The sequence below is a fragment of the Podarcis vaucheri genome (assembly GCF_965113315.1).
Source record: "Podarcis vaucheri genome assembly, chromosome: 1".
Lineage (NCBI taxonomy): Eukaryota > Metazoa > Chordata > Lepidosauria > Squamata > Lacertidae > Podarcis > Podarcis vaucheri.
The window spans coordinates 122,057,883-122,083,010 of NC_138759.1; the positions used below are offsets into that span (position 1 = coordinate 122,057,883).

Below are 25,128 nucleotides of genomic sequence, written 5' to 3' on the forward strand. Positions count from 1 at the left end.
CACCAGCAGCTGGCAAGCGCACCTACAATTGCTGCAGCAGAAGCCAATCCACAGCAGCCCTTGCCTCAGGCACCAATCACCAACCCAATGGACACAGCAGCAGCCAATCCAAAGCAGCCCTTGCCGCAGGCACCAATTACCCACCCAATCGCCGCTGGCAACCAAACGCCAATCCCCCTTCCGCACTAGCCCCGATTTTGAACATTGTTTTACAGTAAAAAACCCTCGTCTTATACACGGAAAAGTACGGTACATAAGGCATCAAGAGTGCTTTTTAAGCGAAGGCTGGATGGCATCCTACCCGGAAGACTGTACGAGTCGGTTTCCTGCAGTGGTCTGAATGAGATATTATGCTTGCATGGGGATTGCCTTTGTTTTTCAGAATGTAATTTTAAGTAACAACAGATACAATGCTTTCATTCAGAATATATGGGTTTGTTCAGGTTTTTGTTTTTTTTAAATAGCATTTCAGGTTTCTTTTTTTTTTTTACCTTCATTCTTTTGAGAAGGTGTTTGCATAATTTTCTGGTAACATTCAAACTGTGCTGTCATAATTTTATTCACAGTTACGCTTAATCCATAGATATCTTCGGTTGCGTTCGTATCCCCTTTTATATAGCCTTCTTTGGTTGCATTCTCGTCGGGAACCGCCGTGACAAAAATCTGAATAGAAAAGGGAGAAAGAAATTGCCACCGTTCTCAGGAGGGATGCAGTATTTCATCGATTAATTAGTTAGAATAAGTGGGGCGAAATATTCCGAGCGATTAAAGAGGCCTCTTCCAAGAAACCAGGCAGGAGATTTTAAAATTTTTTAAAAGAGGCTTATACGTGTACCTGTAAAAACCATTGGTCACAACTTACAAGGCTCTACCCTTCCACCATTTCTCTTGCGCAGCAGGCATGACTCTTTAAATGTAGTCATATGCCTGTGCCAGTTTAAAATAAGCAGGTGGCGGAAACACTTTTTGTCCGTATGCAAATTTATGCAAATGAGATCTATTCATTGATCAAATTCCCACAATTAACTAAGACTTAACAAGACTGATTTCCTTGTGAGATAATGACTTTCCACTGCAGTTTGCAACTGGGAATTCACTTTTTAAGGAACAGAAAGAATAGTGGGTTCTCTGAGATGGGGCTGTTCCACTGCCACTACAGATCTTGTGCATGCACAGAGCTTCCTCTTCCTCTCCTGTTGCCTCCAGCCACTTCATGCACCCTCAAAATCAGCTCCAGAGGGTTGGGGGGCACACAGGGGGAGGAAATAAAAATCCCATTGCAGCAGTGAAACCAGGTGCATTAGACACAACACATTGTTTCATTGCTGAAATGTTTAAAGCTAGCAGAAATTTATAAATTCATTGGCTTGATCCAGAGGAGAAATGCCAGTCTTCAGATTATTATTTTTTGATATATTTTTTTTTGAGGGATGGATATGCTATTGGAGTGAAAAGCATGAAAATCTGAGGCTTGACCTGATTTTGATGGTGTCGGTAACATAATATGCGTGCTTTGCATGTGCATGTTGAAAAAGAAGAAGAAAAACACCTTTATTATACTGTATGAGTAACTTCAGGGAAAGAAAGCAACTCACCAAGGTCTGAGCTAAGAGGAACACCATCTGCATGATCCAATTTGTCTCCATCACTCAATATAGCTAGTGTAGTTGTTGCACCGTAGTTCAGAAAAGAAGTGTGGCTGAAATTAAGACAAACACATTTTAAAAAATAAAATAAAAAGCAACCTTAAACCAAATAGACACTCATAATATTTCACTGGAAGAACAATAACCAGCCAAAGTTAATCACTTTCATTTCTATTCTTTTTCACCGAAAGGGAGAAATTAAAATATATGGTTAATTGCTCCCATTGTAGTCAACTTAAAAGTGACAAATGGTTTAACTGTGTACTAAATATTTAGGAAGGGATGCAGGTGGCACTGTGGTCTAAGCCACAGATCCTAGGACTTGCCAATCAGAAGGTCGGCGGTTCGAATCCCTGCAACGGGGTGAGCTCCCGTTGCTTGGTCCCAGCTCCTGCCAACCTAGCAGTTCAAAAGCACATCAAAGTGCAAGTAGATAAATAGGTACCACTATGGTGGGAAGGTAAATGGCGTTTCCGTGCACTGCTCTGGTTCGCCAGAAGCGGCTTAGTTATGCTGGCCACATGACCTGGAAGCTGTACGCTGGCTCCCTCGGCCAATAAAGCGAGATGAGCGCCTCAACCCCAGAGTCGGCCACGACTGGACCTAATGGTCAGGGGTCCCTTTACCTATGCACAACAGACTTTTGTTTCCACAAGTGGAAATTACCCTTCTTCCCCTCCATCTTCCTATTTGCTCCTGCCATGGACTCTAGTACCAATCTGGAGGCAAGGGAAGAGCCTGCAAGACGAAAGATGGAATGGTACACATGCCAGGACTGAAATTGTGCAATTTTTTAAAAAGCAACAACCCCAAACCCAGAAGCTTTTCTCTTGGGAATGATGGGATCAGAGTTACCTAAACAATATAGATATTCATTTATGTGTGCAATCACTGCTGCAAGAATAATATTTGCCCCAAAATGGGAAGAAGAAGAAGTCCTGACGAAAGAAGAATGGTTACAGAAATTCATGGACTATGCAGAAATGGCGAAACTTACCGGAAGGAAAAGAAATCAAGACAACAGACTTTTTATCAAGGAATGGAAATCGCTTATTGGATCTTTACAAACAAATCATAAACAAAGTAAAACATTAGCAGGATTGCTGTAAAAACTTGCAGTTTCTAAAACATGCATGAAATGGATGAAGAAAAGAATTGATAGTGTTTATTGGGATATGCAGAAGGGCGTAAAAAAAGAGGGTAAATTCATGGAACCGCTGAAAGAGGGGGAGGGAAGTCAAAGTTCGATATGTGAGAATTGTTTTAATTTCTTTCTTGAAATGTTTATTTGTTATAAATGAAAATCATAAATAAACTTCTTTTTTTAAAAAAGGACCGAAATGGTGCTGAATAAGATTGCTTCCCCTTCCACATCAACTGCCACCAATCCTATTTTTCTACTTGGTTCCGCTTACCCTTCTGAAACCATTCTTCCTGCTTCCCTTCCCAAACTCTGCATTTCATAATGGCACAAGTGAAGTCATTACACATGTTGTGCTGAGTCTAGCAGACATTGCATGGACCAGGTACTTTGGCTTATTCTTTGTGAAGAAAGACTGAATTATTGGATGATGGCCTGAGGCTGTTCTTGAAGGAGATCAGACAATTTCAGAGGACAAGTCTCTACCAACCACAATTAACCATAGTGTTGTTGTTGTTTAGTCATTTAGTCGTGTCTGACTCTTCGTGACCCCCTGGACCAGAGCACACCAGGCACTCCTGTCCTCCACTGCCTCCCGCAGTTTGGTCAAAATTAACCATAGTAGCTACATGCAGTTTCCAGAATGTCACTGAATACTAAGTGTGTGTGATGTAAAGGTGAAGGAAAACAAAACAAAACTTTTTTAAAAAAACAAAAATGCCTTCGTTTTAATCAGCTTCATTTTACTTTAATTGCTCCCTCGCTGGTTTCAGCAGAGACCCCGCTGCATTCCGATGCCCATAACTTTGGTGTTTTCTGTTCAAACGGCACCAAATGTGCAGAATTCTACGATTCTCTCAGGACACCAAACTTGAAAATTTCAGACAGACTGGGCAAAAGGTCCTTGGGATTTGATATCTCGCTTTATCACTACCCTAAGGAGTCTCAAAGCGGCTAAGAATCTCCTTACCCTTCCTCTCCCACAACAAACACTCTGTGAGGTGAGTGGGGCTGAGAGACTTCAGAGAAGTGTGACTAGCCCAAGGTCACCCAGCAGCTGCATGTGGAGGAGCGGGGAAGCGAACCCCGTTCACCAGATTACGAGTCCACTGCTCTTAACCACTACACCACACTGGCTCTCCTTGTTTTAGAGGTGATGAAAAAGGACAGGACACCCGATAAGCTTCCTTTTAGAGGAGACCCATACTCTTCTCCAGATTGTACCTTAGGCGTTTTCCAGACAAAAGGAATGAAATAGTCACACGTTGAACTGCTACCTCGGTGGCTCGCGCCTGTCAATTTTCAGGCAATTTGCATGCTCACAAATACAAGTGAAAATGAAAATGAACGGGGGAGCATTCATTTGCCCTTTGCCTTTGTTTTTTGAAATAAAAACAAAGACTGTCAGCTGTTAGACTGAAGGAGAAACTGTAGAGGCATTCCCCCCCCCCACACACCCAGCTTGTTTGCATCCCAAAAACATCTGGGTCACCACTGATAGAAATAGATTTTCTGGGAAAGACGGATCTCTGATCCGGAAGCCCCTATCATATGTTCTTAATTTGATCATCGAAAGGAAGAAGAAATATCCTCAACAACATTGAGCACTGCTCATCCACCCTCCATTGCTTTTGTGGCCAATGGGTGATAGCCATACAGTGTTACCTTGTTTCTCAAACTTAATCTCCGTTCCAAAACAAAAGCGTTCCAAAACCAAGGCGTGCTTTCCCATAGAAAATGGATTAATCCATTTCAGACTTTTAATAACAATCCCCAAAACAGCAATTTAACATGAATTTTACTATCTAATGAGACCATTGATCCATAAAATGAAAGGAATAAACAATGTTCAGTGGTACCTCGGGTTAAGAACGTAATTCGTTCTGGAGGTCCATTCTTAACCTGAAACTGTTCTTAACCTGAGATACCACTTTAGCTAATGGGGCCTCCTGCTGCCGCCGGAGCCGGATTTCTGTTCTTATTCTGAAGCAAAGTTCTTAACCTGAGGTACTATTTCTGGGTTAGTGGAGTGTGTAACCCGAAGCGTATTTAACCTGAAGCGTATGTAACCTGAGGTAACACTGTAATTGACCGCCTTAGTGTTCTTTGTAGATCCCCCCCCCCAAATAGCTCAACAACTTTGGCCAACCCTGCCCCCCCCAAAAAGCTCAAAAACTTTGTAGTCTACTCTCCACAAAATAATAATAATAATAAAAAATAGCTTAACAACTTTGGCCAACCCTCCCCTAAAAAAATCTCAACAACTCTTGGCAATGACAATGGGTAGATCACAGCCAGTCTTTTTATACAGTTTCTTGGGAGTTGGATGTGCCTGGTGTACAGTGGTACCTCAGGTTAAGTACTTAATTTGTTCCGGAGGTCCATTCTTAACCTGAAACTGTTCTTAACCTGAAGCACCATTTTAGCTAATGGAGCCTCCCGCTGCCGCCACGCTGCCAGAGCACGATTTCTGTTCTCATCCTGAAGCAAAGTTCTTAACCCGGGGTACTATTTCTGGATTAGCGGAGTCTGTAACCTGAAGCATATGTAACTTGAAGCGTCTGTAACCCGAGGTACCACTGTACTGCAGTCACACAATCAATCAGTAGCTGAACTGGGTTCCACACAGTCACACACACAAAAAAAGAGCCACAAAAATGCAAAATAAGTAGCAAAAAGAGACAGACTTCAGTGTAACACTCCAAACAGAAGTGTGGCACTAAACTTGGAAGCGTAAGTCTCAAAACGGAGCACGTTCAGCTTCCAAAAAAAGTTCACAAACCGGAACACTTACTTCGAGGTTTGCAGTATTTGGGTTCCAAGTTGTTTGAGAACCAAGGTGTTTGAGAACCAAGGTACCACTGTGTTAAGCGAAAACCCACAGAAATCAATGGCCTTGAGTGGGTTTTATGCCAATAGCTAGATCTTGCTCCATGGCTTTGCGTTGTTTAAGCAACTCTGTTTTGTACTATGGAAATTTAAATTCCTACATGCACAGCTCTGTCTAGACTCAAGCAGCATTTTCCCATACACTCCTCTCTCTCTAATCTTCAGACTTATTTTCTCCAACAGTCATGACCTACAAGATAGATTTATGACAGTAAACAAACAGTTGACTCCATGGATACTATTTTGGACAAATACAACTCTTTTAAATAGGTATGATAAAATTCTTCTCAAGCTAGGACTGGGATATGAAGCATATTTACTCAGTTCTAGGCATGTTTATTAGACGTATGTGGCATTAATCTGAATGGGTTTTACTTCCAAGTAAGTGCATAGCATGATTTCATAACCTGATGTGGTGTCTTTCACAAAAACCTACATATAATGTACGTCAAAAGATTTTTTTAAAATATATATATATATCCTGATTTAACTTAATTGTGGTGGCATCCTCTACCAAAAAAACAAGTGTATATTGGTTAACAAAGATGTAAGAAATCTGTCAAATGCAGGCAAATGTAGGAAATCTGCCAAATGCTTAACACTTACTGAAAAAACGATCATGTAAAATGTGTGGACTCTCAGCCTAACCATGCCACCTGGATATAAATGTAATAAGAAAATGAAAAAGCTCAATTACCCTCATTCGATTTCTTCACTGCATAGTGACACTAATGGCAAGAGGTAAGAAGGGAGTGAAGGCGTAACAAAAATATTGAGTATAAGGGAATAAAAGCATGCTTCTAGGATAGATTTGACGTGTGATAAATGCATTTTTGACATACGATTTCACTGCAGCAAGGAAGACTCTGTGAAGCAGCTTCTGTTGCTTCATTACTATTGCAAAAGCTAGGCAGACAATATGACTTTATTTTTATATTTATATACAGTGGTACCTTGGGTTAAGTACTTAATTCGTTCCGGATGTCCGCTCTTAACCTGAAACTGTTCTTAACCTGAAGCACCACTTTAGCTAACGGGGCCTCCCACTGCCGCCGCGCTGCCGGAGCACGATTTCTGTTCTGTGACAGATGGCCATCCGAGCTCTGTTTAAAAACCTCCAACATAAAGGTAAAGGACCCTTTGACTCTGCGGTTCTGGAGCTCATCTCGCTTTACTGGCCGAGGGAGCCGACGTTTGTCCGCAGACAGTTTTTCTGGGTCATGTGCCCAGCATGACTAAGCCGCTTCTGGCGAAACCAGAGCAGCGCATGGAAACGCCATTTACCTTCCCGCTGGAGTGGTACCTATTTGTCTACTTGCACTTCGTGCTTTCGAACTGCTAGGTTGGCAGGAGCAGGGACCAAGCAACGGGAGCTCACCCTGTCGCGGGGATTCGAACTGCCGACCTTCTGATTGGCAAGCCCTAGGCTCTGTGGTTTAACCCACAGCACTACCTGTGTCCCTTTAGGTAAAAGGTAAAGGGACCCCTGACCATTAGGTCCAGTCGTGACCGACTCTGGGGTTGCGGCGCTCATCTCGCTTTATTGGCTGAGGGAGCCGGCGTACAGCTTCCGGGTCATGTGGCCAGCATGACTAAGCTGCTTCTGGTGAACCAGAGCAGCACACGGAAACGCCGTTTACCTTCCCGCTGGAGCGGTACCTATTTATCTACTTGCACTTTGACATGCTTTTGAACTGGTAGGTTGCCGGAGCTGGGACTGAGCAACGGGAGCTCACCCCGTCACGGGGATTCAAACTGTCAACCTTCCGAACAGCAAGCCCTAGGCTCTGTGGTTTAACCCACAGTGCCACCCGCGTCCCTTTACTTTTAGATTTATTTCACACAGGTGGAAAATGAACAAAGATGTGCTCCAAAACAGGTCCAGAATTCCACAAAGAAGCCCTCTCCTTTGCGCTATGAGGCTCTGAACTGAGAACTGGCTTAGAACATCATTTTCCATCTCCTAGAGATGGCAAACCCATTTAAACTGGGTTAACCTTTTGCGGCAAACTATTATCAACCCAGCGCCGTGTTTTTTCCTGTTTTAAAAACATGTCCTCAATGGACATTTAAAATAACTTTCTTTCCTGAGCAACCTAGTGCCAAAAAAGAAGAAGCAAGAAAGCAACACCCTATTTCAAACAAAGCCCTGCTAGAAAAGAAATGCGTTGTCATGCTTGAAAGAACACATTTTGAAAACGCTCACTCTTCCTAAAGGCAACACACGTTCATTACTGGGCAAAATAATCTGGGAAACCAAAGAAGCTCGTTTCTTAAGAGATAGCATCTCATCATCAGACCAAAAAGTTCTCTTTGGGCATTTTACTTGCGTGCAAAGTCAAGATGCAAGCGGGGAGCGGGGAGAAGAGGACATGAGTCCAAACACAAACACCCATCTCTGCCTCCTCCATGCGTTGGGGGTCAATGCGGGGGGGGGGGAGAGCTAGGGGGTGGAGCTCATCACAGTTTCCCTGCACCCATGTTGGCTTCTGCATTCAAGCAGAATGGCCGAAAACACCTGAAGACGGCAAGCCTTTCTTTCTGGTGAACCAATATTGCGGAATTTTAGCACTTCCTATCGGTAGTCCCATGGACTGCAAGAAAATCAGACCTATCCATTCTGAAGGAAATCAGCCCTGAGTGCTCACTGGAAGGACAGATCATGAAGCTGAGGCTCCAATACTTTGGCCACCTCATGAGAAGAGAAGACTCCCTGGAAAAGACCCTGATGTTGGGAAAGGTGGAGGGCACAAGGAGAAGGGGACGATGGAGGATGAGATGGTTGGACAGTGTTCTCGAACCTACCAGCATGAGTTTGACCAAACTGCGGGAGGCAGTGGAAGACAGGAGTGCCTGGCGTGCTCTGGTCCAAGGGGTCACGAGGAGTCGGACACGACTGAACAACAACAACAATTGGTATTAACACTCCAGCTCTTGTAGATCCACCTGTTTAGAAGCAAGCATTCCCCTGAACTTGTGCCCTACTTGTTTTTATTAATTGTTAGGCAACCCTGTATTGGTAAATTTATTATCTTCCAAAGCAACTACTCTATTCTGAACTTAAAAATAGAAAGTGTAATGCTGGTGGTCAACAAAAGGGGTTTAAAGACTCTCTCAAGGCAAATCTAAAAAAATGTAGTATAAACACCAACAATTGGGAAACACTGGCCTGCGAACGCTCCAATTGGAGAACAGCCTTTACCAAAGGTGTCATGGGCTTTGAAGGTGCTCGAACGCAGGACGAAGGGGAGAAACATGCTAAGAGGAAGGCACACCTAGCAAATCCACACCGTGATCAACTCCTTCCTAGAAACCTGTGTCCCCACTGTGGAAGGACATGTGGATTCACAACTGGCCTCCACAGTCACTTGCGGACTCACTGTTAAAACCGTGTTTATGGAAGACAATCTTACTCAGCTACGAATGATGATGAAGAAGAAGAATGTCTAATGCTTTACAATTTTTTATGTGTTGTAAATAGTACTATTGTTGTTGTTGTTATCATCATCATCATTAAATTGATTTGCTTTATTGCATTTTTCAATTGCAGATGCTTTCATTCCTTTGATGGAATTCTTTTATTGTATTTTAATTACGCACTTGTGCATTTACTTATGCATTTTAGTTACGTCGTATTTTATACTTGTAAACTCCTTAGAAGCTATTTTACCATGCAAGTGCATAACCTCCAACAATTCACCGATGAAATGAGGGACGGCTTCCAACATATATAAAAACATAATAAAACAAAAAACTCCCCTATACAGGGCTGCCTTCAGATGTCTTCTAAAGGTTGTGTAGTTACTTATCTCTTTGGATTAGGGGTCCAATAACTCCATACCTATGGGACGCGGGTGGCGCTGTGGGTTAAAGCCTCAGCGCCTAGGACTTGCCGATCGAAAGGTCGGCGGTTCGAATCCCCACGGCGGGGTGCGCTCCCGCTGCTCGGTCCCAGCGCCTGCCAACCTAGCAGTTCGAAAGCACCCCCGGGTGCAAGTAGATAAATAGGTACCGCTTACCAGCGGGAAGGTAAACAGCATTCCGTGTGCTGCACTGGCTCGCCAGATGCAGCTTGTCACGCTGGCCACGTGACCCGGAAGTGTCTGCGGACAGCGCTGGCCCCCGGCCAATAGATGTGAGATGGGCGCACAAACCCCAGAGTCTGTCAAGACTGGCCCGTACGGGCAGGGGTACCTTTACCTTTACCTTTAACTCCATACCTTTCAACATTTCCCCAATGAAAATAGGGACGTCCTAAGGAAAAGTCGGACATTCCAAGATCAACTCAGATACCAGGATGGTTCCTGTAAATCTAGGACTGTCCCTGGAAAACAGGCACACTTGCAGGGTCTGCAAGTGTTATATACACCATTAAATTAATAAACAAGAACTCTGGAACCACCAAAATTCTATTTTTTTAAAAAAAGTGTCACGAGGAGGCAGAAAAAAAATAAGCCTCTTTCCTAAGAGAAGACTACTTTCTAGAAAATGGAGTACACAGCACTAGCCTAGATTCTGCAAAGCTTGCTTTATGCTCGATAATCAAGCTTGCTGCATCAAAGGAAATGTGCCTTGCAAAGTGCACTTAGCAAAGCAGAAATGCGCTCGCTCTGTAGTAAAATGCTTTGCACTGATGCCAAAACCTGGACAGCCTTAATAAGAAATGAGAGAACTTCGCTCAAGTTGAAACTGATCACAACACAAGCACAGTTAAAAGCAGGACCAAGGAAAGAGGAATAAGCAAACATCTGTACAGATAGAAATGTGATGGGTTTTTCGATTCAGACATGCATCTGCAAATATCAAAGGGGAATCAGATGTCTGTATAAAGTCAAGGGATGCTCTCTGCAAGGGCTGACATCAAAAGTGGGCAAATGCCGTTCCAGCTTGACTGGAAAGGACCCTTAATTCAGTGCTTTTTCTTTTTTCTTTTTTTCTCAATTAAATGCATTTTTTATAAGGAATAGATGTCTCTATGGGTACATCTTCATACGTAAAAAAAAAAAGTAAAGATAAAGGACTCCTGGACGGTTAAGTCCAGTCAAAGGCGACTATGGGGTTGCAGCGCTCATCTCGCTTTCAGGCCGAGGGAGCCGGTGTTTGTCCACAGACAGCTTTCCGGGTCATGTGGCCAGCAGGACTAAACCGCTTCTGGCGCAACGGGACACCGTAACGGAAACCAGAGCACATGGAAACAAGTTTACCTTTCCGCCGCAGCGCTACCTATTTATCTACTCACACTGGCAAGCTTTCGAACTGCTAGGTCGGCAGGAGCTGGGACAGAGCAATGGGAGCTCACTCTGTACCACGGATTTGAACCGCTGACCTTCTGATCGGCAAGCCCAAGAGGATCAGTGGTTTAGACCACAGCACCACCTGCGTCCCTCTTCAAATGTCACTAGTTTAGGAACATAGCAATCTGCCTAATATAGTGGTACCTCGTGCTAGAAACAGGATCTGTTCTGGAGGCCCATCCATAATGTGAAATGCCCGCAACTCGGAGCGGTGAGTATGCGCAGGCATGTGGCGTGCTTTGGCGCTTCTGCGCATGCACAAAGCGTGATTTAGTGCTTCTGTGCATGTGAGAGTGGCGAAACCCAGAAGTAACACATTCTGGTACTTCCGGGTTGCTGCGGGATGTGCCGCGAAAAGATGCAACATGAAGCGGATGCAACACGAGGTATGACTGTACAGTGGTACCTTGGTTTACGAACTTAATCAGTTCCGAAAGTCCATTCTTAAACCAAAGCATTCTTAAACCAAGGTGTGCTTTCCCATAGCAGCGGGGGACTCAATTTACAAATGGAACACACTCAACAGGAAGCAGAACATGTTCTGTTTCCAAGGCAAAGTTCACAAACCAAAACACCTACTTCTGGGTTTGCAGCATTCTTAATCCAAGTTCTTCATAAACTACCGTATTTTTCACTCCACAAGACACACTTTTTCCCTCCTAAAAAGTAAGGGGAAATGTCAGTGTGTCTTATGGAGTGAATGTGTGGTCGATCGCTGGCTCCCTTTCTGGCCCCGCCCCCTTGCCCAGGCCTCCATTGTTGAATGTTCTGCAGATGGAGGCTGTTTCCCCAGTGACATGTGACTGGCTGATGAGATTATCTGTCTGGAAACTGTAGAAATGGCTCCCTTTCCTTTCCTAAAGAAGCTGCAGAACTGTGAGTTGGACCCCATAAGAACAGGATTTTTCCCCTTTGCAAAGTAAGCTCAACAACTTTAAGCTGGTCCTCAGAAAAGGGGCTTTCCCCCTTTGCAAAAGAAGCTCAACAACTGTGAGGTGATCTTCAAAAAATGGGGCTTTTCTTGTTTGCAAAAGAAGCTGCACAACTGTGAGCTGATTCCAAAAAAACGGGGCTTTGCCCTTTTCCTCCTCTAAAAACTAGGCGCATCTTATGGTCAGGTGCGTCTTATGGAGCGAAAAATACAGTAAGCTGTTCTTAAACCAAGGTACCACTGTACAGAGTCTGACAAAGGGTACACCTGCAGTGTCTGTACAGACTTGCAGTGGCTCCCTGGGGGTTCAGCCCGGAGTCTTTTGCAGCACTGCCTGGAGTTGCCATTAGCTCTACCACTTTCCCCAACTTTGCTTGCTTGTCTGTTGTAACTAACTCTGTAATTAGAAAGGGAAAGGGCAATACATGCCTACACTCGTTTCTATTTGAGATGTGCTCCCTCAGTAATTTGACGGAAGAGCTGATCTGCTGTCTTTAGGATTTCAGAGCCAAAATGAAATTGAGTGGTACTGACTACATGCTTATTAGAAACACTCTCAGGGCCCTTGAAAGTGCAAATTAGATTTTCTTGTTCTTAAGATAAAGAAATCATGGGTGAGCAGGGCCAGAACTTGCTCGCACCTCTCAGGTGGGCGCCATTGCCATTCTAGGAGAATGACGGGAGCATTCATGGTGAGTTTCGGCACCTCTTTTTCTGGAAAAATAGCACTGCATGTTTGAGAAACAGTGAAATATCATAAATTCCGAATTCACTGAAATTGATGGCTTTTATATGGCTTTTTTATGTTATTTTTCTGCTGCACCAGTCATATCAAAATAGTGTTCTTTGCCACCCATAATGCCAATGATACTAATCCAATCAGATAGCAAACGGTTGAATGTGACTAAGGGAGCAGTAGAACTCAGCTTGAATTATGGATACATACTGTCATATCTGCTGATCATGATTTAACTGCCCTGCTCTCAAATAAACCTAAGCAAGGATAAAAGCATCGTTGTGTTGTTGGTTTGCCCTGAAAGTACTCAAGCGTAATGTGCAGTGCAATGAAATTAATGTGGTGTCCTCATAAACCATAGATTAGAGCAGCCACTCTGCAAACAAACACACCGCAAGTGGGAAAAAAGGCAGCAAATGCACTGGTTTTCCAGACTTTCACCAAATGGCCCCTGTAGACAAGAATGTTTCAAGGTTCAGTCGCAGGATTCATGCCCAATGAAATAACACAAGTGACCTGATGGCTTGCACTATGTTGTGAGAGTTTATGAATCCACTGCAAAACAGTGTATGAATGTTGTTGTTGTTGTTTAGTCGTTTAGTCGTGTCCGACTCTTTGTGACCCCATGGACCAGAGCACGCCAGGCACTCCTGTCTTCCACTGCCTCCCGCAGTTTGGTCAAACTCATGCTGGTAGCTTCGAGAACACTGTCCAGCCATCTCGTCCTCTGTTGTCCCCTTCTCCTTGTGCCCTCCATCTTTCCTAACATCAGGGTCTTTTCCAGGGAGTCTTCTCTTCTCATGAGGTGGCCAAAGTATTGGAGCCTCAGCTTCACGATCTGTCCTTCCAGTGAGCACTCAGGGCTGATTTCCTTCAGAATGGATAGGTTTGATCTTCTTGCAGTCCATGGGACTCTCAAGAGTCTCCTCCAGCACCATAATTCAAAAGCATCAATTCTTCAGCGATCAGCCTTCTTTATGGTCCAGCTCTCACTTCCATACATCACTACTGGGAAAACCATAGCATTTACTATACGGACCTTTGTTGGCAAGATGATATCTCTACTTTTTTTTGTATGAATACTACAGGCTATTGGAGACATCTGATCTCTTAACAACTCATGGACAACTCATTTATTTATCACTTGATGCTCTAGTAAACTAGCTCTTAGTGAAACGAGAGGCAGTTACTGGGGGGAACGGGACTCCTCTCATTACCTCTAACATTCCAATTCTACTTCATGCAGTGCAACATTTGTATTTATTATTATAATCTCTGTACTTGTGAGATCCACCAGTTAAGAACTGGTCCACAATGACTGAGTGAGACTGTTGGTCCATCTAGCTCAGAAAGCTTTCTCTAAGGTTTCACGGCATATCCCAGCCTTACCTGAAGATGGCAGGGATCAAAGCTTCCCCCTTACAGACCTCCGCGTTTGTTGAAAATAACCTTCTACTATTTTTATTTATTTTTTGCTATCTGCCTTCAATTTAATTCCCCACCTACATCTTCAATAATGGAATTATGAGAATTAGCATTAGTCATAGATGAATATGATGCACTGCGCTGTCATCAAACCTGACAAAGACAAAGGAGAATGTTTTTGGAAGAAAACTAATACCGAAAACATCTGATAGTTTTCTAAAAGTTGTAAAGATCTGGGCTTGATGGAATGAGACCACAGACTCACTGCAACCTGGTTCTCCTAAATGTAACAACCTTAAATACATTGCGGCTTATGCAATCGTTTCTCCTGGCTCTCCAAATACTGTCATGACTCTTTACTCCCTATGGTGTGAAAGAAAGAGATATAATCCAGCAACCTCTGGAGAAGCAGGTACCCCATCCAGCTCTGAGCAACCCTGGCCTCTCTTTAGCACAGGGGTCAGCAACCTTTTTCAGCCATGGGCTGGTCCACCATCCCTCAGACCATGTGGTGGGCTGGACTATATTTTTTGGGGGGCGGGGGATGAACGAATTCCTATGCCCCAGAGATGCATTGTAAATAAAAGGACACATTCTACTCATGTAAAAACACGCTGATTTCTGGACCGTCTGCAGGCCGGATTGAAAAGGCGATTGGGCCGCATCCAGCCCCTGGGCCTTAGGTTTCCTCCCCCTGGTTTAGCAAGACCACCACCTAAGTTCACACCTTGAGGCGGCTTCCATAAACATGTAAGTACAACGAATGCAACCAGCTCCCTTTTATCTTCCGTGACTCTTCCCATGTTAAAGGAAAGCCTCTCCACTTAACCCAAAGCAAGAGCAAATGTTACAAAGGATTAACAACCTTAAGTGAGGGATTAAAGGATTACGTTACCTGCAGGGATCTGCCGTTTATTTGTGAGAGGAACTGAACAATCCGGTCATTCTCCTGGAGAAATGCCAGCTTTTCTTCATTCCTACTAACTGGTGACTGACATTGCAACATGGCATGTCTGTTTGTCTCCAGAACTGCTTCTGGACCCTATTGCTACCTCCTGGAAGTGGAAGCAGATTCCATGCCATCATAACAGAACAGAGCCACAATATGAGCTTCCTGGCAGTCGCGTTGCTGCCGCTGAACAGAGGTGGCACTCAGCTGAGGAGGCAGAATGGCTGGCGAGGTGCGGGTGCCTTGGTGGAACCAATCTGGTGTTCCTGCTTGGGCATCCACACAGCCCCGACCACACACTATTCCCATCCCCTTCCCAGCAAGCAGTAACAACACGACCGCTTGGAAGCTAGAACTTGGAAGCTTGGAAGCTAGCACTCTGACCCACCAGGCAAGCTGCTTCAGAGACGTGGCCAGCATTGGCTAATGGTCAGGTAAGGTAAAGATAAGGTAAAGGACCTCAAGTCCAGTCAAAGGCGACTATGGGGTTGCGGCACTCATCTCGCTTTTCAGGCCGAGGGAGCTGGCGTTTGTCCACAGACAGCTTTCCGGGTCATGTGGCCAGCAGGACTAAACCGCTTCTGGCGCAGCAGGACACCATGATGGAAACCAGAGCACATGGAAACACCCTTTACCTTCCTGCCGTAGCAGTCCCTATCTTTCAAACTGGTGTGCTTTCGAACTGCTAGGTTGGCAGGAGCTGGGACAGAGCAATGGGAGCTCACTTCATCGTGGGGATTCGAACCGGCCACCTTCTGATCAGCAAGCCCAAGTGGCTCAGTGGTTTATACCAGGGATGTCCAACAGGTCAATCGCAATCTGCTGGTAGAGGTTTTGGTAGATCACGGTCAATCACTGTGTCCCTTTCCTTAGAGTTGGTAAAATAGAATCTGGCCCCGCCCCCTTGCCCTCCTCTCCATTGTTTCATGATCTGCAGAATGGAAGATGGAGTTTACTCAGTGAGGCTGTTTGTTTCCCCTGCGATCTGCTGGTGAGTGGCTGTCATAGCTGTCAACTTTCAGATTTGAAAATAAGGGAGCAGCAGCCTCAAAAATAAGGGATCAGCAGCCTCACCTGTCCCAGGAACAGTCTACGGAATATCTAACAATCCAGGATAGCAGCAGGAAACGGTGCTGAAATAAGGGAATTTCCCGCAAAAAAAGGGAAGGTTGACAGCTTTGGTTGCTGTTCCTCTTTTTCTCCCCAAACTAATAAAAATGGGGCTTTCCTCCTAACTTTGACCTGAACCCCCCCAAAACAGGGCCTTCCTTCCCCAAAAAGGTAACAACTTTGACATGAAACCCCCCAAAACAGGGTTTTTTAAAAAAATTCTGTAAGTAGATTGAGTCTCTTGGGAGCTGGCCACCTGCATCCCAATCAGTCAGGGAAGATTGGAGTTGCAGTCTGGCAACACCTAGCAGGCCACAGGTTCCCCATTTGAGGAAAAAGATGTTATAGAAAAAGGACATTTTGTGGCACTAATTGCAGAATAATTACAGGACAGATGCCCAGATGGTCTCAGCTGTGCTTTGGCTGCTCGCACTCTGGTGAATTATGGAGGACACTGTTTGCACTGTCTTTCTGCATTGGGTCCCATTTCTGCAACAGGCAGGATCAAGCAGTCCCCAGACTGTACTAACTGCAGGTGGAAGGCTGTATATTTGAATGCTACCAGACTACAAACGCAACAAGGAAGACTCGGTTAAAACACACCCCACGATGTGCTGCTGTTCCACAGGCAATGAGTCCCCATTGGAAGAGTGAATTCAAACATGCTTTCTCCATCCTGCAGTCTAAATTGGTACAGTCCATGGAGGGGGGGGGGAATAGCAAATTGACCAATGAATACAGGCATGTGTGCACAGCACACAGAGTATTTTCTTCACTACACGACATGTGACGACGAATGCCAGCATCAGTCTCTGAAAAGCAGGCACAACGCTGGGGTGAATTTGAGCTGGGCTCAGATGCTTAAGGCGTGGCCGTGAGAAAGTCTGCTGCTTCTTAGACTTGGCCCCTGAAGTCCAATTAGCATTCTTCTTAAGTACAAGCAGATTTCCACACACACACACACACACACACACACACACACACACACATCCTTTAGCGTTACTCCACCCTGTGGCTCTACCTGACAACGCAAAGTAACAACATTTCTCCTGAATATTGAAGTGTGTGAAGCCGAAAATCAACAGCAGACACATATTTCATCCAAGAAATCTATGCGAGTTGCCAATCTCTCCTGAGATTTAGGCGGAGAACTCCATCTGTGGGAAAGTCAAATAGGAGCAAACGAGACATCGGATGGGACGTTGGCGCAGCAACAATATGGATGGAATCAACTGACTGGAGACTGAGCTCAAGATCCCGCAATCTAGGAGGCTCTACATAGCACCTGTTATATTCAGTGGGTGTATACATATTTTGAGCGGTAAGCCCTCAGGCACCATTTTTTGGCTGAATGCACAATCCTCAGAGAACTGAGCTCAGCGGAAGTAAGTTCTTCCTCTTTCCAGCTAAAGCTAACTGTGCAGAGTGCCAACTGCCACATGGGTCAGCCAACCACAATTCAGGGGCACCAAGTATAGGGGGCTCTGGGTTCCTGAGCACCCACAAAAAATTCATTGTGTGTGCTCAGCAGCCACACCGCAGGCCCCCCCAACTTCCGAGGTCTCGCAAGGCCTCGGATAGCATTTCTGAGGCCTTGGAGATGCTTTCTGAGGCCTTCCTAGACCTTGGAACCTGACTTCCGGTGCCACTGAAAGTCAGGTTCCGAGGTCTTGGCAGGGGGCACAACATCATGACATCATGTTATGACATCACGCACACTGGGCACCCATAACCTGGGGCCCAAGTTGGATCTCCTGCCACACCTCTCCTTTCCAGCAAGGTATGCAAACAATCACATAGTTATTCCTCCACCCTGAAGCAGCATTTCCAGTATGCTTACTGGGCAGGTATGGGAGATGGGACTGACTGGCTTGCAAAAAGAGGTGCTGAAAAAACATTTGAATGCCTAAGCATGCTAGGTGTCTGATTAATTGTTTTAAAAGCTGGAAGCTTGTATGGGTCAGCACCGGATTCAGAGAAAGATATGCTTGTGACTAGTGGAGCAAAGGTGAGGAAAGCCAGGGTTTGAATTATGGAGAGGACTTCATCAAATGCACCAGCCCAAACCCAAGACATCCCTCATTTATTTATTTTGAAACCCATACCCTCCGATAGTCATCTAAAAATAGTAGCCAAGTGGATGTAACACAGAGCACACCCTCAGCAGGAGAAAAATGAATTGACTGTTAAAGGTTGGATAAGTCTGTGTTCACCTTTACAATAGAAATAGCTTTGTTTTCCTACATTTCATGACTATGCCATGAGGAATAAGGAGATTTTACCTTTGGGTTAGACTAGCTGGTGGTAAATAAAACTAGGAAAGAAATCCCAGATTCTGGCCTCATTTGTGTGTAATACTGAGCTATGGTGAAGGCTAAGTAATGTTATAAACCAACAACAAACCAGTCTTGGCTTATGAGTGTGGTTTGTTTGTGGTTAATAAATCATAGTTAAGTCACTGGGCTGGCTTTGAGATGACCAGCTGAAACTACGATTTACTCAACTATGTGCCCCAGTTTCAAAGGCAGAATTGACGTCCAGTGGGAATTTCCGAAAGGCAGCGCTTAGTCCTGGATCTTAGGCAAGTCAATAGAAAAATTGTGGGTTTTCGGAAAACCCAAAACCCAAAACACAACAATTTTGGGGTCTTCCTGGAAAAGGCTTCTGGGGTATCCTGGTTTTTACTTTTTGAAATACGGCAACCTTACAAGCTCTGAATTGTCCCAGCTCAGCCTCACTTCTGCTAAGAGCTGCATTTGTGCTTCCTGTTATCCAGCAGCAACATAAAATTCCACTTGCCAGCACATTTGCTCGCAGCTGCTAACTTGGCAGCCTTCTGAAATTGAGAAAATTTTCCAGACTGTGGTGGAAACATTACAACAAAGCTTTCATCATCAACGGCCTTGATGGCCTTGAAAAAGAAAAAGCGCCCAACGTTCTTCCCATGTGACGAGAACACTAAAAGCTCTCCTACATTGACTTCCTCCGGGATAGTGTGAGCCAATTTTTTATTTATTTAAAGGTAACGACCTATCATTTATCCTCAGCTTCCTCCCAGTGATGATGGAGTGGGATATTCACAGATGCAGCCGGCAGTCCGAGTGCTTCTGGATCCATCAGCACAGAAAATGAGACGGTATTCTGCGTCAAGCTGCCATGTGATGAAAGAGCTATTCTAAAACTCACTCGGAGATGTATCTTTCCAATAACGGAAGACCGGTTTACCTGCGGCTACAACCATCCCTGGGATGCTGCATGCCACACGTGAAACTGAAGGAGGGCTTGGTCTCCAGATGTCAGAGTCTGTGCTGAGGAAGGCTGCACCGAGGAAGAATGGTGGGAGCCACCCCCTCCCCCTGATCATGATCCTGAATCTTCTCAGAAGCAGGAGGACAGTATAGATTTGGAACAGTGGTTTGCAGAAGGGCATAGTTCCGAAGGCAGAAGCTGGGAAATACTGGATGGGGAACAACTAGCAGAAGAAACACTAAGAGAGAAAGAGTTAACAGATTCACAGTCTCTGGACAGCATTCACCCCACCTTCCCCAGAGACACAGAGAGCTCAGAAAGTGTTAGTGCAGAGGGTACAAGCTCAGATTACAAGATGTAGGAGTGATGTAGTTTAATAGGGACGGAGGGGGTGTAAGCCTTAATTGGGAGCACCGCCATTTCTAGGAGATGTGTTCTCTGTTCTCTCTCTGCGATTATAAAAGTTTCTAACTGGTAAGACGTTCCTTTCTTTGATCTTCTTATCTGCCACGGGGGGAGGAAGGCGATTCCCCAAAGCCTGACACCAGACGAGGCTACACAGCACATCCAGAAGTGCATACCCATTAAAATTCCTCAGATGAAAATAGGCACATTTCTCACTCCTCGCAACTGACCCTCCTTGATCCCACCCCCTATTTTTTGTGTCCCCCCACCCCACAGAGCATTTCCTACCAGAAGGTTGAGTGTCACCAGCACAACGCCACTGGGGCACAGCTCACACGCCCTCCTGAGAAAACTCCTTAATCCTGATTTGATTTAATTCTTTGGTAGATTTACAAAACACCCACACCCACACACCAATAAATCAAGTTCAGAAAGGGGAAGGTTAGAAGCGGACACACAAAGCATTTATAGATGATGATCGATAGATAGATGATAGAGATGATTGATAGATCAATAGATCGATAGATGATAGAGAGATGATAGATGATAGATGATGATCTATAGATGATGATAGATAAATGATAGATGATAGATGATGATAGATAGATAGAGGATGATATATAGATTAGATAGATAGATAGATGATAGGTATAGATAGATGATGATATATAGATTAGATAGATAGATAGATGATAGGTATAGATAGATGATAGACAGACAGACAGATATAAATTCCATATTACTTGCGCTCTGCTTCCCTGCTCCTTGCACCCAGGGTGGCCCTGCCCTCAGTTTGCACCAGTCTGCCAACGTGTCATACAAAGCTGGTCATCAGAGGTGGCAGCCTCTCCTCCTCCTCCTCGCCCCCTTTCCAACAACCCCTATGAGCTGCCCAAGGGAGGAACCCAAAAGCGGTGGCCATGGAAGGGCAAGAAGATGCTCTCTCGCAGCCTTGTGCCGCCACCTCTCCTCAGGGCAAGCTCCAGTTCCCCCTCCTCCCCAAGACCTGGTGGGGGAAATAGGGATGCTCCAGGATCAAATCAGAAGCCCAGATGGCTTTCGTAATTCCAGGACTCTTCCTGGAAAATTGGGACACCGGGAGGGTATGGAAATAGAATTTTACTCAGTTTATGCAATGGGGGAAAGAAAGCACTGAGAACATTCCACCTCCCTTCCCAAGTTATTATGGGTTTGGTGGGTTCCTAGGTTTCTAAAAGAAAGCTCAACAGTTTTGAAACTTTTTGAAATCAGGTCAAATGCCTGGAAAGGGCTCAAGTGTGTTTGGATGAAGACGGACATTTGCTTGCCAACACCACCTCCCCACCCAACCCCTTCCCAAACCTAACTTCCCCCACACCTGTCCAACCCCTCCACCACTGAAAGCTCACTGAACCCACGCCCTGCACACTTCGCCCCACCCCTCACCTATTCCCTTTCCCAGATCACCCCAAACCCCTCCTTGCACAGCTCATCCCAACCTGCAACCCTTTTAAAGAAGGGAGGAGGCACCGCAAAGAGCTGTTTCCCCACGTACCTCCCCACCTCTGTTAAAGCTTGCTGCAGCCACTGTTAAAGAGGGCTGGCAGAGTGTGGGGAGCTTCACAGATTGGTTTGCCAAATCACTCTATGCACCACTTCCCTCCCTCGCCTGGGAACCTGTAAAAAAAAGCTCAACAGTTTTTGGTGTGTCCTGGTTTTTACTTTTTGAAACATGGCAACCCTACTACAGTCGTACCTTGGTTCTCAAACCCCTTGGGACTCGAACGTTTTGGCTCCCGAATGCCGCAAACCAGGAAGTGAGTGTTCTGGGTTGTGAACATTTTTTGGAAGCTGAATGTTCGACGTGGCATCCGCAGCTTCCGATTGAGTACAAGAAGCTCCCGCAGTCAATCGGAAGCTGCGCTTTGGTTTTTGAATGTTTTCCAAAGTTGAATGGATTTCCTGAATGGATTCTTTCTGAGAACCAAGGTACAACTGTACAGTGGTACCTCAGGTTACATACGCTTCAGGTTAAATACGCTTCAGGTTACAGACTCCGCTAACCCAGAAATAGTACCTCGGGTTAAGAACTTTGCATGAGAACAGAAATCGGGCAGCAGCGGCGCAGCGGCAGCAGGAGGCCCCATTAGAGAAAGTGGTGCTTCAGGTTAAGAACAGTTTCAGGTTAAGAACAGACCTCCAGAACAAGTTAAGTACTTAACCCGAAGTACCACTGTACTGTACTCTTGCCCTTCAAAAAAATGAGGTTTCAAAAAAATGAGGATTCAACAACAACAATTTTTGATTGACTTTGATTGTTTTTTGATTGACAAAGCGCCACCTTTCAGAAATTCCCCTCGGAATGTCAATTCCGCCTTGGAAATCCCGGTAACGTCTGGGAAAATTTGGATGTATGGCAGCCCTACGCAGTAGCATGTTGTGTTGGGCAAGTGCTGAACAGAAACTTGAATTGTGCAGAACTGTCTTCCCATTACAACATCCTTCCATAGAGTATTTCTGTGTTCTCTTTACAGACTAGACCAGGGTGGAGGACTTGTTGCTGGACAAAGATAAAGGATTAGGGCTGATGGGACTTGGAGTCAAAGAACATCTGGAGGAGTCAAACAACATCTGGAGGGCAATAGGTTCCCCACCCCTGATCTAGAACTAAGAAAAAGATCTCTGCGGTTCCCAAAAGCACACTGGGATTTGGCAGGTCCACTTAGTTGTGACTGCATGTTAGCAATATGATGTCCTTATCGAGCAAAGGAAGAGCCAGATGTGGACAGTGGGAGCCAATGATGCTGAAAAACCAATGCCAGATCTGTGTAAACATCTGTGTTTCCATTTGCGTCCACATTGCCATACTCATATGGGCCCCATTGGTTATGAAGAACCTGGATGTGTCTCTTGATATGGATGGGAATTTCTATCCCCATGCAAAGTTGACTAATATGTAAGACAATATGCTTGTAACTGGACGTGGATCAGGGCCATAGCATTTTAAGAATGTAAATCTGCCAATCTGTATTGATTATGCAGGTCTATGTTCACATACCGCAGCACAGAATACTTCAGTGTTTTAAAAATGATCCAGATCATAAGAGGCAAATTGTTACATAAATAGGGCTGCCATACATCCGGATTTTTGTGGACATTATCAGGATTTCAAAGGTGAAATTGATGTCCAGGGGGAATTTCTGAAAAGTGGCAGATCTTAGGGAAGTCAATCGGAAAATTATGTTTTTGTCCAAAAGATGTTCAACAACTTTTGGGGTGTTCTGGTTTTCACTTTTTGAAATATGGCAAACCTATACATAAAGTCCTTCCAGTAGCACCTTAAAGACCAACTAAGTTAGTTCTTGGTATGAGCTTTCGTGTGCATGCACACTTCTTCAGATACACACGTGCATGCACAATTATACACATGCAAGCACACGAAAGCTCATACCAAGAACTAACTTAGTTGGTCTTTAAGGTGCTACTGGAAGGAATTTTTTATTTTGACTATGGCAGACCAACACGGCTACCTATCTGTAACTATACATAAAGGTTATCCCGTACCCTGGTGTTTTTAAGAAATGAAAACCTCTTTCACTTTTACGGGCCAATAAATGGTGGCACACTTGACAGACAAGAACACACACACAAAAACCACACACACAAACATTTAATCTCCGAAAGGCTGTCAAAAGTTTCAGAGCAATAATTCAGAAAATTCGGAAGAACGGTCTGCAACCCAAATTCAGTGTTACATATTTAAGGACAGCAGAGTCACAGTTGACTACAGCTGCAATCTGAAATGCACATACTAATGAGTGATTTACTTCCACGTAGATGTGCTACTTCTTGGCATGTTATATAGAGTGCAAAGGCCAACCAAGGACTAACTGAGAGAATTCTGCTGGAATTGTAAGACAAGCCAACTGGAGACACAATAAATAATACCAATATTACTCACAAACTTACGTTCGTCTACACCCTAAGTAACTTGTTCAGTTCCTACATTCCAGCTCTAATTGAATAGTCACTATCTGCCCATTTTGTATTTCATTTCCCTCTGACTTCATTGCTTACAGTCCACTCCCCACAATTCTATATATGCTTCTTGTGTGTGTTTGTGAACATGCAAGGACACACCCCTGAAACTGAAGGTTGCACTCCATGCATGTGATGGAGTGGGCTCTTAATTATTACTACAATAATAGTAATTATTGCTTAATTATTACTACAATCAATTTATTGATCACATTCTAAACCACCATCTCAAGGTGATTTCTGCATAACACAATTGAAAAACAATTGAAAACACAAAGGCAGCAATAATTTAAAACAAGACTCAAACACTAACAAGTGGACACTCATGGTAAAGATTATTTTTAAGTTGATGATGATGATTAGAATTATTAGAATTTATATACTGCCCTATACCTGGAGGTCTCAGGGCAGTTCACAGAAAAGATCAACATAAAAACCACAATACAGTGGTACCTCAGGTTAAGTACTTAATTCGTTCCAGAGGTCCGTTCTTAACCTGAAACTGTTCTTAACCTGAAGCACCACTTTAGCTAATGGAGCCTCCTGCTGCTGCCGCAACACCAGAGCACAATTTCTGTTCTTATCCTGAAGCAAAGTTCTTAACCCGAGGTACTATTCCTGGGTTAGCGGAGTCTGTAACCTGAAGCGTATGTAACCTGAAGCGTATGTAACCTGAGTTACCACTGTATATATACAGTGGTAACTCGGGTTAAGAACTTAATTCGTTCTGGAGGTCTGTTCTTAACCTGAAACTGTTCTTAACCTGAAGCACCACTTTAGCTAATGGGGCCTTCCGCTACCACCGTGCCGCCACCGCATGATTTCTGTTCTCATCCTGAAGCAAAGTTCTTAACCCGAGGTACTATTTCTGGGTTAGTACAGTCTGTAACCTGGAGTGTCTGTAACCTGAAGCGTCTGTAACCCGAGGTACCACTGTAATCAAAATAAAAGCAACCCAATGACACCCCCTCAAAAAGAGCCACATTTTAAAAGGGCATAGGATGTCAATCAGATCAACCAAAGGCCTGGTTGAAAAGGAATGTTTTTGCCTGGCACCTAAAGGTGTATAATGAAGGTGCCAGGCAAATTTCCTTGGGGAGAGCATTCCACAGATGGGGAGCCACTGCAGAGAAGGCCCCGTTCTTGTATTGCCACCCTCCGGACCTCCTGAGAAGGATCCGCAACAAGTTAGGGTCCACAACACAGTTGAGGATAGACGACCGAGTAAAAACAGTAAAACAGCAAAAGAAAGCACTTTGTTCCGCTGCATGTGCAAGCCTCATTAAATTCCTTAAAAGTGTAGAAAGAAGAAAGGGGAATGTCAAAACTAAAGTAG

General features: G+C 44.5%; 1 protein-coding gene across 2 annotated transcripts in view; it reads right to left on the bottom strand.

Annotated features, from left to right (window-relative positions):
* The window catches only part of CALCRL (calcitonin receptor like receptor), a 96,177-nt gene that overhangs the window by 36,702 nt on the left and 34,347 nt on the right, over positions 1 to 25,128 (bottom strand). The window contains exons 1-3 of one of the 2 annotated variants that reach the window (XM_082196764.1): positions 14,027 to 14,051; positions 1,596 to 1,699; positions 492 to 663 (exon numbers count right to left, since the gene is read on the bottom strand). In XM_082196764.1, coding sequence (XP_082052890.1) covers positions 492 to 663; positions 1,596 to 1,646 — 223 coding nt within the window. In that variant the 5' untranslated portion in view covers positions 1,647 to 1,699; positions 14,027 to 14,051. Of the gene's footprint in view, positions 1 to 491; positions 664 to 1,595; positions 1,700 to 14,026; positions 14,052 to 25,128 lie in introns of those variants that run through there. The other variant, XM_082196763.1, reaches the window with a different exon arrangement.